At 35.3% G+C, this 15,088-nt stretch overlaps 1 protein-coding gene across 1 annotated transcript in view; it reads right to left on the reverse strand.

Annotated features, from left to right (window-relative positions):
- Positions 1–779: 779 nt before the first annotated feature.
- Positions 780–15,088, reverse strand: part of LOC148941756 (uncharacterized) — a 38,380-nt gene continuing 24,071 nt past the window's right edge. Inside the window, 2 exon segments of the mRNA XM_089104623.1 lie at positions 780–3,294; positions 3,297–5,994. Of these exon segments, the coding sequence (XP_088960749.1) occupies positions 1,736–3,294; positions 3,297–5,994 (4,257 nt within the window). The 3' untranslated portion in view covers positions 780–1,735.

A 15,088-nucleotide genomic window follows, 5' to 3' on the forward strand; every position in this document is an offset into this window, starting at 1 on the left:
GAATATATTCAAAAAAGGAAATTTTCTCTATTTTCGCCAAAGATCTGAAATCAAAATAAATCTTTTGGAAATTCCCCAAACCAATCCTCCATCTCCCTGAATAGGCGGAATTGACTAAAGCCTTGTTTAAACCTTTGCAAACATGGTAGCCAAGTAATCTTCATCAATTTAAACAGATCTGTCAATCAAAAGGGCATTTACTCTTTATTTATAATCATGTTCTCATATTATTCATGTAAAATCAGTTATTTATTTACGATTTAGGAAAATCTTTTTCGATATTAATTTTACTTTTTATTTTGTTAGTGACAACATCAGGCTTTTCAGTAGTACTTAATGGTTCAGAGGGATTTACTTTAAAGATTTGGGCAATTTCCTTGTTACATCTTCGGATAAAATATTCTCGGTTTTCTGATACAGGCTTAGTTCTATCAGGTTAAAGCCAATCGTTAAATTTCTTAGAAAAATCATATAAAAACCATTCTTCTTTATGAATTTTGTAGAAAACTAGAATGATATTAATGATTGGCCATAATATTGTTTCTCATACTCATGGTATAAGACAAACAAATAATCTGATTAAAGTATTGATTTTCTAAAAACTAGCTTAGCTGTAATTTTAAACAGTAAAACAACTACATTGTCCTATGCCCATGTAGTTTATTTTTAGAAAGCTACAATGGTTAGAAGGACAGGCTCAAAGAAAAATGAAGAAAAAACAAACACAGACTGGGACACGAAAACAAAAGACAGAATAGACAGCTAGATTATAGACAGAATAGACAGAATAGACAGAATAGACAGATTAGACAGAAAGACAGAATAGACGGCTACCAGATTAGCCACGAAAATATAAGCTAGAGAAAAGTGTTGTGCACAGTAAGTAATACAACCAAATCAGCTAAACAAACATTTTAATACAAAACTCATTTCTTTCATTAAATTTTGAATGTGTGAACATTTCTTATCTGCAATCTATTTAGATAGGATGGGTCACATCACTGAAATAAGAATATTCAACTACAATAACGACACACAAAGGCTGTTTTGGGGGCAGTCTAAATATCTATGACTTTAAATCTTAAATCTCTAAACATCAAAATTTAAAAAATGCAATTATCATGTACATAGATTTCAGAACACTTTCTTATTTATTTTCTTCAAAGATATTCAAAATGGAAATTTATCGATTTTCGCCGATAAATTTTCGCCTAAGATTTGAAAAAAAATTCTGAATTTTGAAAAATCCTCACTCCAATCCTCTATCTCCCTGAGTTGATAGAATTGATTAACTTTAGTTTAAACCTTTGCATACATGGTAGCCAGTTAATCTTCATTAATTTAAACAGATCAGTCAATCAAAAGGGCCTTTATTCTTTATTTATAATCATATTATCATATCATTCTTGTAAAGTCTCTTATTTATTTAGGATTTAGTAGGGAAAGTCTTTTTCGAAATCGATTTGCCTTTTTAGTTTGTTAGTGACAACATCAAGATCTTCAGCAGTACTTAATGGCTCAGATGGCTTTACTTTAAAGATTTGGGCAATTTCTTTGTTATATCTTCGGATAAGATATTCTCGGTATTCTGACACAGGCTTACTTCTTTCAGGTTGAAGCCAATCGTTAAATTTCTTAGAAAAATCATAATAAAACCATTCTTCTTTATTTTCAAGTATGAATTTGTGGTCACTAGGACAAGTGTTACAGGCAGTAGCTTGCAGTTTTTCGGTTACTATGTAACGTCTTCCGACCAAACCTCCTGGCTGATGAAAAGTATCATGAGGGATGATGTGACCCGATTCATAAAAACAGGGGCTGTTGCAAAGTGGACATGGCTCTTCACACGCTGTGCAAAACCGGCTTGAAAGTCACCCCTGTTTTCAAGTCGTCGTGTAATCTTCACAAGAAGTCTGAATTCCACCAATATTCCACAATAATGAATGGCACCAATAATTTTGGCAGATCTTAAAGAATTTTTTATTGCATCAATGTGTCTTTGTTCAAATTTGATGTACTTTTGTACTAAATCTGCCCAGCCAATAGAATTCATTTCTTTTTTCAATGTGTCAGCAATATATCTGCTTTTAAAATTTTCGAAAAAATTAAATAGCCGACTAAAGTGAAAACATTTTAATCCTGTTTCCGTGTCTACTGGGGCTGTGTCATACGTATTCTGTAAACAAGTTTCTATTTGACCTTGAAACGCAATCCAGTTATGCATTTTAAGGGTTTCATTAATTTCAAAACCGATCAGTCTGCTAGTCGTCTGCTTTTTTAAATTACCAGGTTCCTTAATGTGATCCAATATTTTTCTAATACCATTCCTTTCTACCTCTTCAATTAAGTATAAATCCATATGACCTTGTATATTTTTTGCTGATTGAGGCCAGGATTTGTGTTTTAAATTAGAAATAGTGTAATCTTCAATTTCATTTTCAAAAGCTTTAAAAGTATGTCTTTTAAAAAAGTCACTAAGTCTAGATTCCATTAACTCCACTTCTTTTAAGCCCCTTACAAGGTCAAAATAAAAACCCCGCATAATATCCTTCATTGAACACAAACGTACATAAACAGAATTTTCTTGCTCCCACTTTTTTTGGATCTCCTCGAAAATTTTTACTAGTAGATCATATGCCATTCTGTGAATATCTTTTCTTTCACTTTTATTAATACTTTTGTGGGTTTCAAGATAGCTTTCAATCCCACTTATAACATCAAGAACGACTATATCAGAGTAGTCTGTTCGTCCTGGCATAGACTTGATTACAATAGATACAACGTTCCTTTCTAATTCAGTTCCATCTTTTTTTTCCTGAGATTTCCATTTCTTTAACTCCTGATAAGGATCCTTATTACTAATCTTAAAACCAAGAAAGCCCTCCAATCTCTGCGAAAGGGAGGGCTTGCTTGATTTTCCAACGCTTTTTTCGGAGGTCAACAAGAGGTCAACTCCCAAGTTCTGAATCGTGCGATTGGCTTTGTACGCCTTCAGAACAGCATTTCTGACATCCAGTGGAGGATTTTTTTCCTTAGCATCTTGTAAAATTTTATCAAAAAAATTCTCAAATATAGATGTTAGTTCTTCGTCCGTTTTACACTTTATACTCACTTTTCTTGATTCTTCTGTTATTTTGTTTCTAATGTCTTTTTCGTATTCTTTGAAATTTTTGTCAAAGAAAAGCAGGTTTCTCAAAAAAATTTCCAACTTGTTACGCCATTGCTTGGTTGTGAATTCAATGACGTCTTCAACCGTTTTCATATAGTTGTCTTTCCACTTTTCGTTCTCTTTTTTTCAACAATTGCTTTGACTTCTTTTTTAAATTTGTCAGTCTTAGGTTTCATTATCTCTGCAAGATGGTTAGCAAGACTCAATATTTCGTCCAGTTCCCTCAAATTTTGTTTTTTTGAAGAGAAATCTTCTTTGTATTTGCTTATCAAGGAATCATATTTGTCCTCGTATAATTCGAGATATGATTTTCTCAATTCCTGATATTCGCTTTGAAGCTTAGTGTATGTGTGTCTTTCAACAACTGTTTGAAAAGATAGGTCAAAGTTAGCATTTCTTAAGCACTCCCAAACTGAAAACAAATAATTGTCTAGACTATCTAATTTTTTGGCTTTCCAACCTGGCTGAGCAACGACTTCATTGTGAATATGCTCTCGGAAATCTATGATTTGTCGACTAAATACCTCGTTGGGTACATCATTTGGTGGATCGCCTTTAGAATTACATCCAAAAACCTGTATGTCCTGCTTATTAGTGAACATCCTTGGGAAACTAACAGAAGTATGAACTTGCAAATCTTCTACCGAATTTGCTTTCCTAAATGATTCAACAAGTGTTGCTGATAGTTGAGTAAAAATATTCTGAAGTTTATTCACATTCTCTTCATCACACCTTACTTGATTATAGGCTGCAAATATTTTGCAACTAACAATGCCCCCATTCTCTTCTGCCAGCTTAGATCCTTTGTAAGCAAGTGCAACAATGGGTAGAATTTCTTTTAAAGCATTGTCGTTTTCTCCTTTAATAACTAAAATAACCGCATCTGATGGTAAGATCGAAAGGGTTGCAATTTTATTATCTCGCACTGGACTTCCAATTATGCCTCTATGCTCCGGTGCGCGGAGACCTTCAGTATCAAAGATTAGGACATAATCATATTCTTTTCTGTTAACCGTTTTTACTAGGGTCATTGAAAGGCCTCTAGTGCATTGACCTATGCTAGTTGCAAGTCGAATACCAAACATGGTGTTCAATAAAGTTGATTTACCACTACTCTGCTCGCCCAGTACAGATAATACAAAAATCCTTTTGTTTGAAAGCATATGTGATACATTTTTCAAAACAGCAGCTACCCAGTCGTCATTTAGCATGTTAGCGTCTCCATCATAAAGCTCTAGGGTTTCACCTGCTACCAAACAAGCGGCTGCCATTTGTGGTATATGGTTAAAATTTCTAGAAACACCAGATGAATAAAGTAATGAAACTTCCCTCCATATGTGGCGTTGTGAAAAGTAAGCATTATTTCTTTTCTCCTTTGCGTTCAGATACTCCTTTCTAAAGGATTCTATATCGTTGTCGTTGTCTTGTACTTTCAAAACTTCCAGAAACTGTTCTGATCTCTCAGTTAGTTCAATATCGAGTTGAGCTGCAATCTTAGAATTAGCTAGATTTTGTCTAATAGCATCATCTAAAACACGAAAATGAAGCAAAATATTGTCAATATTGCCTTTCTGGAAGCCGTTAAGGAAATACCTGATAAGGCAGTCGTTCTCTGGATATTGCATAAAAAAATTCTCACACTGACTCTTGCGATACTCCTTTTGTTTGACAATTTTCAACTCTGTTTCTGAACGACTTTTTTCGTCATTTTTTATCTTAAATTCGTTTAAATCATCTTGTAATCCACCTTCTATAGCATAACTTTTTTGCAATACTAGAATATCAGACCTATAGTTTTCCAAGCAATTCATTTCTAAAATATTTTGATGCATTTCTTTTAAGGTGTCTACTGTAGGAAAGGGTAACATTGGTGTTGAATACTCTTCGATTAATGACGAAATAGAACATAGAGGTTTTTTATGCATTTCAGCAGAACGAAAAACTTTACCTATTTGCTGTTTCTGCTGAGTTTCAATGAGATACTTCAACGGACATTCAATAAGGTAAAAGGGACGATAATCAGAATTAATACATTTTCTCTGGCTATGGATCCATACTGTAATGAATTTGGGTAGAGAACTTTGGGAAGAATATTTGCTTATAAAGGGAGATTCCTTATTCGAACCAGATTGATATTCATCCTCAACCACAAGGTAGTCAACAAAACCCTTCAGGAATTCCCAATATGGTTTAAAATCACCCTGAATATGGATGACAATGCAAGGTTTCTTATCCCTGTTTGCAAGAATAACTAAACCCTGACCCACCTCTAGACCTTTTATCTCCGTACTTCCCAGTGAAGTTTTCAAGTTGAAAAGCTCTTCCATAACATGTTTTGTAGAAGTTTCAAAGCTTTTTACTTGGCTTATAATGGCAACTCGTGGAAGTGTTAGATCAACTCCAAGAAATATGTTTTCTTCAATTCTTTTTGCGATCCGAAGTAACTCTAAAGTGTCCTTTGAATATATTGGAATGCAAAATCGTGATTCAAGAAGAAATTCTAGAACATTTATATTATCCCGGGGTGAATAAGTATTTAGCAAAATGGAAATATCACTTTTTTTCTCTTTCGTTGTGTCTATTTGTTCGTCCCAGAAATCTTCAGATTCTAGTGAATCAGGTTGTTCTTCATCAGAAAACTCACAATAGTTTAATTCTAAACGGTGAAGTAATCTGTAAGATATACTGTTCTTATCAGGAGGGCAGTCAATAATGAACGAACTATTAAGATTGTCTTCTTGAAACATTTGCTGAGAGTCTCCAAGTCTGCTTTGTGGAACACTGGTCTCTGTGGTCTCTTCTGCACTTGAATTTCTGTTAAGTACCTAAAAGAAAGACAGGATAGATATAAAATGATTAGCACGAATGAAAATGAAACGATTTTTTGTAAATTTACAGGGAATAATCAAAACACTCCACTTTTATGGCTTATCTATAAAAGTCAACCTTGTCATTTACAGGTTTGAGAAGGTAGTGTCTGAAGTATTTCCTGATATAAACTTTATTATTTGTTTTTTATCAATTAATTTTTTGTTTTAGTTTAACTTTTATTGAGACTTTTCCGTTTTTCTGTATATCTTAGGTTTTGGTATATATATTTACTTTTAAGAATTATCATGCTATGTGGTAAATATGGGTTGACGGCATGTAAGATACGGGGCAATATGCATAGGCAGTGTTTTAAGTTTTGTCTTTTACTTGATATGTAGGTCGGGCTGTATGTGAGATGTAGATAAACTTATTTGCAATGGGTATGTTATAGGGCAGTGAAGGCTACTTTTCTTCTCCCTCGGCTTTACCCTTCCTCTGATCTTTATAATGATACTGGAATAGCTCCGCTGGATCGCATTGTGAGTAAAAGTAATCTTTATATAGGGCATTCTGCTTTTCTAGGTACACTTCCTCCGCCTCTACAGCAATTTTTTTCACGGACAGGCTCAGGTAGGTACTCTACTTTTTTACGTAGTTCTTCTCGTAGATTTATTTTGCCCAAACGTTCATCTACAGCAGCCCAGAGGTCTCCTGTTTATAAATCAATTCAATTATGGAATTCAATCTCACCGGATGTCCCGTTATTTCTGTCTGCAAAGGCAGTTATTCGTCGTGTATTTCCAGTTTAGTAATTTCTCTCCTTCGCTTATTTTGCCTGTTGTCTCTTTTCCTCGTTTTCATCCTTTTGTGTTTTTCATGCATGTATAGTTATTATTATTATTTTTTTTCTGTATGTTATTTTTTATTATATTTAATCTATATTTCATAAATATTGTTTTATTTATATTAATATTCATGGTTTTTTTAGTACTTTATTATTGTGTTGTAAGGCCCACAACAAGCCAAGCTTCTTGGGCCAAATAATTTTTCTTTACGTTTGTAATACAGTTTAGTATTAATAAAATGATTGATTGATTGATTGATTGATAAACTAAGGGGGAAAATCATCAATTTTTCTAACAATGGCTTGTCACCCTTTGCTAGCCAAGCTGTGGTGTAAGAATGGGATCAATCATAAGGATTATAGAGGCTGAAAGGGTAGCTGAAACCCTTACACAAACATAGAACACTTGCTTAAGAAAAGAATTTGTATCTATTTTGCCTTGATCAACACAGAAGAGATAGATGTAGCATACTAACATAATTTTTAGAGAAGATAGTTAGGTTCAACGTTTTATAATCCTGCCACCTTCGGGTAGGTTTAGAGATCCCTAAATAAGAAAACCTGAATTTTTATTACTTTGTGTAAGTCCCTTCCTGGCAAATTTGTGAACCTTATTGTTAAGTTGATTTTATTTTGATGAACTAAGCTAAATGAGCTCTTTCTCAAAGCACTATTCAACAAAATTAAACATCTTTCAAGAGTCATTTTTCATTGAGAAGTAGCCTTTGTCATACTTAGGAAATCTTTAGTTTACTTAAATAAATGAATGGAAAATACACATTGAATGACAAGGAAGAAAACGAGAACATAAACGAGGTCAAAAGAAAGAAAATATCCGACACCCATACTTACAAGCCTATAGATTCAGACCCCACCGATAAGTTCACCCGTTTAGCACGTAAGGAGCTAAGAATTTTGCAAACTGAAAGACTTATTACTCCACAAATGTATACATTATTTTTTTATAAAGGTTGTTCAGCTCCTAAATTTTACGGGCTCCCAAAAATCCACAAAGATGGAGTTCCTCTACGCCCAATTGTGGCTTCTTATAGCTCTCTGAAACATTGATGAAATAGACTACAAAACACTGGATATAGAAACTATTATGCGTCTTGTCCGTCTTTGCAATAGTTACTCCTCATATTTCCGATATAATAATCAATTTTTCACCCAAATCAGTGGTCTACCCATGGGTACAAGTCTTTCACCATTTTTGGTAACTTTTTATATGGAATTCATTGAAACCTCTGCTCTAAATAATTTTCATATCAAACACCGATTCTGGGGTCGGTTTGTGGATGATGCTATTTCTGTGTGGGAGCATGGAGGGGAGTCACTTAACTCTTTCTTAACTCATCTAAACACTTTGGACTCTAACCTTCAGTTCATTTTAGAACTAGAACATAACCACAAACCTCCTTTTCTAGGTGTTTTAATTTTTAATAAGTATCCTGGCCTTGAATTTTCTATTTATAGAAAACCTACGCCTAACGATAGGTATTTGCATTTTTCCTCCAACCACTCTCCCTGCATAAAAAGAGGAGTTGTTATTTCTTTGCTTGACCGAGTAATAAGGATATGCTCAGAGCCTCGCAAATATATATATATACTTATAGCTCCCCGACTGCCAGATTGCGGAAATGGTTGTCAACACTTTTTTGCCCCCTTATGCAAACACAAACTTCATACATAAGAAATTCAGTTCACCTTGTTGAAAAATTAAAAGATATTGAAATAAAAAAAAAGATACAATTTTGAGCAATTTCGATACGTCTTGCGATATTAAAAAATGTGAACTAGCTCTTCAAAGGAAACAGGAAGATAATATTGATGAAAAAGACTACAAAACACTGGATATAGAAACTATTATGCGTCTTGTCTGTCTTTGCAATAGTTCCTCCTCATATTTCCGATAATAATAATCAATTTTTCACCTAAATCAGACGTTTACCCATGGGTACAAGTCTTTCACCCTTTTTGGCAACTTTTTATATGGAATTCATTGAAATCTCTGCTCTAAATAATTTTCATATGAAACACCGATTCTGGGGTCGGTTTGTGGATGATGCTATTTCTGTGTGGGAGCATGGAGGGGAGTCACTTAACTCCTTCTTAACTCATCTCAACATTTTGGACTCTAACCTATAGTTCACTTTTGAACTAGAACATAACCACAAACTTCCTTTTCTAGATGTTTTAATTTTTAATAAGTCTCCTGGCCTTGAATTTTCTATTTATAGAAAACCTACGCATAACCATAGGTATTTGCATTTTTCCTCCAACCACTCTCCCTGCATAAAAAGCGGAGTTGTTATTTATTTGGTTGACCGAGTAATAAGGATATTCTCAGAGCCTCAAATAGACTCAGAATTGAATTATATTAAGGACATTTTATTTTGCAATGCCTACCCTATAAAAATACTTGAGAGCATTATAGACTAAAGTCGAAAAAAGGCAGAAAGGAATGCATCAAATCCATAAACCCCAACAGAGACCGTCCAATTAGTGGATGATAAGAAACTTTTCACTGTTCTACCCTACATTCCGAAATTGAGTGACAAATTGAAAAGAATCCTTAAAAAACATAAACTTAATGTTGCCTTTAAGAATTCAAATATTACACAGAACTTTTTTTAACAACGGTAAAGATAAAACCAGCCCCATTGTGGGTAGTGGTGTTTATAGAATTCCTTGTTATTGTGGCTGTTTTTATGTTGGTAGAACCCAACAGCAATTGGGGGAGAGGTTATCAGAACATAAAACCTCAATCGACAAGGCCATGAATTTACGTCAAAGGCCTGAGGTTTTTTATTCCGCCTTTGCGCAACATGTGTATGAGAGTCCACACCGTTTCATTTTGTTTGACGAAATATCCATTTTTTCCCCCGTTAAAGGTCTCATGAAAGTTTTCAGGGAGGCAGGTGAAATAAAAAAGCACATTCACCAAAAGGTAGTTCTTAATAGAGACACTGGAGAAACTTTTCTAAGTCCCATTTATGACAAAATTATTAATTCTGATCATTTTTACATACATCCATAAAATTATATTGTGCAATCAAACAGAATCGCCGATAATGATCGAACTGGAAAGCGATTAGTCTTTAAGAGTGCTTTACGTAAAATGAAATTGTGAAATGCCATTTAGACTTGTGTTTTTTATTCAGTTACCCTTTCACCGTTACTAAGAAAGGGTCGTCCGATTTTAGTTTTGTGTTTTTATTTTATGGTTTGGTTTTTATATTTTTATCAGTTTTATTCTGTACTGAGGACGGTCAAGCGGAGGTCTTGACCGAAATATTTGCATAATTTTTCATTTTTTTCACTGGATGTTAATTGTCCTCGTTTTTTTCCTTTCTTCGCGATTTTATGTTTTATAATGATTAGCCAGTGTGGTCTCAGAAATTATTTACGACTAGCTTACAGGGAGCTTTTGACCACGTCTGTTCTTAATTATTTCGATTTGTCTAAAAACACGCCAACCTTATTAATCAACAAGAATTTTGACAGCATTGTAGTGCAAAGGGAATTCTTCCGATTTCTCTTCGTTTCCGCCTAAACCTAAGTACACACTCCGAAATGCAATTTAGGGATAAGATTGGTTTTCAGTCATTGATTCACACTTTAAAAGAACAAAAAAACGACGTTTTTTCATAGTAATACAATTTCAAAAACTAGACATTTTCTACAGCATAACCTTTCACCGACAGATTTTCAGCAGATTTCTAGAATAGCTCAGTTTTCAGCAGGTTTCTAGAATAGCTCAATACTTTCCGCCACAACTTTTGTATTATTATTATTATTATTATTATGGAAAACCCGTCATACAAAAAAGGAAAAGACGGAGCAATAAGCAAAAAAAAAAAGCAATACACATAAACTTAGGAGTTATACATGTGGTTTGTAGTGACGAACGCTGGAGCTAAGATCTAAATCAGCACTTAGAACAAATTACACAAAACGAGAAAGAAAAACACAATTATACACTGCTCTGTAGGTACGCAACATGTTTCTTTTCTTTTTTTAGGCTCCTAAATACTGAAAAAACATAAATAATATGAACATCATTGCATCAAGCCTTAATTGGTAAAAAAAAAACAACCAAACACTAATTACACTAAGTGCGAAAACAAACACTTAAAAAAAAAAAAAAAAAATAAAATAAAAAAAAACACAACAAATACATCTTAACTAATGGGTTAATACTGACGACCAGGGATGATTCAACTTCATTAAACGGGAATTATAAGCACGAAATTGCTTTTCCACAGCTATAATGGGGTCAGCAATGCTGAATTTTCTAATCAGATAAGAATTGCGCGTCCAAGGGGGAAAATGTAAAAGATATTTTGCGAACCGGAAGAAAACTGAACAAATTTTTGACTTGTCAGAATTTGTGAGCATTTTTCAAAACGTTGATATGTACAGATAGTGTGGTAGAGCGACAGAGTTAAAAAGTTTCGAGAGAAGATGGCGGTTGAACTGTAACTTATTAGTTACAAAAGAAGCATATGATAACCCAACTCTACGCTCAATGTGAGTAATTAATAGTTGTCGCGTGTGTATTACTGACAAACCAATGGGAGGACTAAGGTAGGTGATATGATCTACTGGCTTAATCCTACTATTTCCGAGAGGAATATCCCTAGGTGACGCTTGCTTCCAATTGAAGAATACAACTTCGGATTTTTCAGCATTGAACTGAAGACCTAGTTTCGCATACTCAGATTGTAGCGTTGCGAAAGTCTCGCTCATGCGCTGGATAGTGCGGCTCACATTCAGAATGTCGTCTGCATAACATACGAGAGATAAATCAAGACCGGCAAAGATGAATGATGTGGGAACAGCTGACTGTGCATCAAGAACTACATTATTGAAGAGTGAAGGGGAAGAAACAGCAACTTGACGGGTACCTTTTTCAACATTGACAAAAATATTAGGGGTTGGTGCATAGACTTGAGAGCCGTCAACTTTAGCTAATGAATGAAAGTATTAGGCGAACATTAAGACGATAATACATGTCTCGAAGGGCTCTGATATATGAGGGGCTCACTCCACGTTTTTCTGCATGGAGTAGCATAGCGGCGTGAATGAGAGAGTCGAACGCTTTACGAACATCATGCCCAGCCAACACGAGAGTTTCGCCTGATGCATCAGCATCGATAAATGCGTTCGCGACAACCGACAAAGTGTAGGCACAACCGAGAAGTGGCTGGAATCCAAATTGGTTAGGTGGAACATAGAATTTTGCGTTCAGTTGGTCAATGAACAGAAGTTCAAAAAGCTTACAGAAGGTAGTGGCCACTGTTATAGGGTGGAAGGACGAGCACTGGATTGCGAGTTTACCTTTCTTTGGAATCGGAGTGAGATCTCCAATTAAGGAAGGAGAAGGTACAACTCCTTGGGTGACAATCATATGCATCCAAAGAGCAATATGGTTTACCAGGAGCTCGCTTCCATGCAGAATATGAAGAGCGCTCATTTTATCGATGTCAGAAGATTTCTTACGCTTTAGGCATTGGATTGGTCGCAGAACAGAATCAACCGAAACAACAAAATTGTCTGTTGGACAACTAGACAGAAATTTATCAAGCTTATCTTCATATTCGGACTGTAGGGTGGCATCTGGTGTGGAGAATTCAGCAGAAAAATATGAATTCAATTCAGAATCAGGAATAACTTGAGCAGAGAGGCGGGCGCTAGGAGGATCTCTTGATGCATTTCTCCAGAAGAAAGGCTGGGACAGAAAGGCATGCTGGGATGTCTCTTCAACTATCTTGTTCATTTGGATACATAGTTCTCTTGCAAACTTTTTTTTGGTAAAAAGACGAATGTTAGAAAACCAGGCAGAGCGAGGACGCTCGCACTGGAGCCACAAATGGTACCAAAATTTGGATTTTCTCCAAGCTTCAACTAGGCTCGGATTACTGGACCAGTGCTTTGTGACACCCCGACGTATACGTTTAAGAGGTATACTGGCTTTTTCTGCGCATCGCAGAGCATGGTAAATTTGTGCAAGATAGATATCTAGCAACACCCGTATTTCATTTGCAGCAACTTGGGGATTTTCCATGAGCAGCTGGAACAGAACATGAATTCTATGAAGGACATAATTAGTTACTGCTGCAAAAAGGTCATCTTGGATATTTTTCCAGTCCCTGTAAAATTGGGCGTGGGGCTGAAGTGGTTGTGTAGTGGGAGTAAGCTGAACAGAGGACAAATAAATAGATGCAGATATTGGAGGGTGGTCTGAGAGTTGGAAATCAGTAACGACGTTAATAGGCAACACTTGGAGATTTATAGAAGAAACTGCATGGTCAAGGTTCGATACGTGACTTGAATAGTGTCTGTAAGTGTAATCGAAATCTTTTGGCAATATCCTAAGCCAATCGTCAAAAATACCAGATAAGATAGAAGTACGTAATAATGAGGCGTCAGTTAAATTACAGTTAAAATCTCCTATAATAATTCAACACTTACCTAACAGGTGAATCTTTGAGAGGCAAGACCCTAGTTTCTTACACCCAGAAGTAAACAAAAATTCCGATCGGTCATTGCGATAATCTGTTGGGAAATAGACGTTTACAATAAGATACTCTTTTATACGGACAGCAAGAAAAAATTCACATGAACAAAACATATTCGAGCGGCACAAAGTTCCAACAAGCATCGCAATACCACTCAAAGGGCGGTCGCTGGAAGCAGATTGCTTGGCAGGCACCGAATAGCTAGCAAAATTATTGTCAATTTTCAGAAGACCTAAACTATGACTCGTCAAGAAATGCTCTTGCAAGCACAATACGTCACAATTCGAAAGCAAACCTTTGATCACAGGAATTTTGACTAATAGTCCACCATTAATATTCCACAAAAGTACAGCTTGCGTAGTAGCAGACACATCCATGTCATACCCTTGGCTTTGCTAGTTGACTGTTGTTATTAGGACACTTTACACTGTAACAAATATGGCCGGTAACTTTACATTCTAGACAGAACATTTTTTCCGAACACGGAGAGGCACTGTTTGAGGTGTGATCGCATGATCCACAGCGAGAGCAGAGGGCTGGCTAAGGCTCGTTTATCAGAAAAGTTAAAAAAATTGGAATACGAAAAATGCTGTTTTCTTCCTAGATTTTGTCCTGGTCCGGCCATTGTGAACCTATCTTCTAAAGTTCTTACTCCGAAAGAAACCCATGTTTGGTCTAAGGGACCTAAATTTTGCCTACCTCAACGCAAGTGAATTTCGCAGAGATAGTCTCCAATGTGGAGGCCTATTTTTCTCTCTTCTTCATTTTGGTTTTGTATTTCTTCAGACAATTTGCCAATTCCCTTTTCTTTAGCTGCCCTTATTGATCTAGTTTTACAGGACGGTCCAGGTTGTAGATTTGTTAATGGTTCAACAAGAACTTATTTTTCTGAGAAATTATCATTTATAACACTTGTAAATTTTTCGTATTTTGGGCCTTGTATCATTTGATAGTCCAGGTTGTTAAGTTTCACCTGTTGTTAATTTAGTTGTTTCGGGGTGTTCTCTAGGTCTTATCACGTTTCATAGTTCAGGTCGTTCCAAAGAATCATTATTTTAGTTCACATCATTATCATTTTCAATTTTGACATGTTTTGATTCTCGCTGTCGCTAATCTTCTAACTCCATTTTTGTTTCTACTTCATTCTGTATTTTCACTACTTCAGAGAAATTGTCAATGCACTTTGCTTTAGCTGCCCTTATTGGTCTAGTCTTACACGATGGTTCAGGCTATAGATTTGTTAACTGTTTAGAGGGTGGGACAAAAGCTTCTTTTTCTTCCAACAAATGTCACTATCATTTTCAATTTTAACATTTTTTGATTCTTGCTGTCGCTTATCTTCTAAACCCATCTTTCTTTCATCTTCATTTTGGATTGTCATTGCTTCGGACAATTTGCCAATGCCCATTGCTTTAGCTGTCCTTATTGTTCTACTCTTATACGATGGTCGATGTTGTATATTTGTTAATTTTTCATGTGGCGGGACAAAAAGTTCTTTTTCTTCCAACGAATTATCATTTATAACACTTGTAAGTTTTCATTATTTGGGTCTACGTCTAGATAAGTTTTTCATACTGATGTGTCTTTTCTTACTGCAGTCTCGTCAAAGATATTTGATTATTGAAACAGCCCGATTTCTAACACCGATGGTCTAGTAAGCTTCAAACTTTTGGTTTTCTTTATTAAGGTTTTCGAATTGTTGTAATCTGTTGTCAAAATACAGAATCATCATTTATAATA

This window comes from Artemia sp. Qi Xiang Cuo, chromosome 18, assembly GCF_049724085.1.
Source record: "Artemia sp. Qi Xiang Cuo chromosome 18, ASM4972408v1, whole genome shotgun sequence".
Taxonomy (NCBI): Eukaryota; Metazoa; Arthropoda; class Branchiopoda; order Anostraca; family Artemiidae; genus Artemia; species Artemia sp. Qi Xiang Cuo.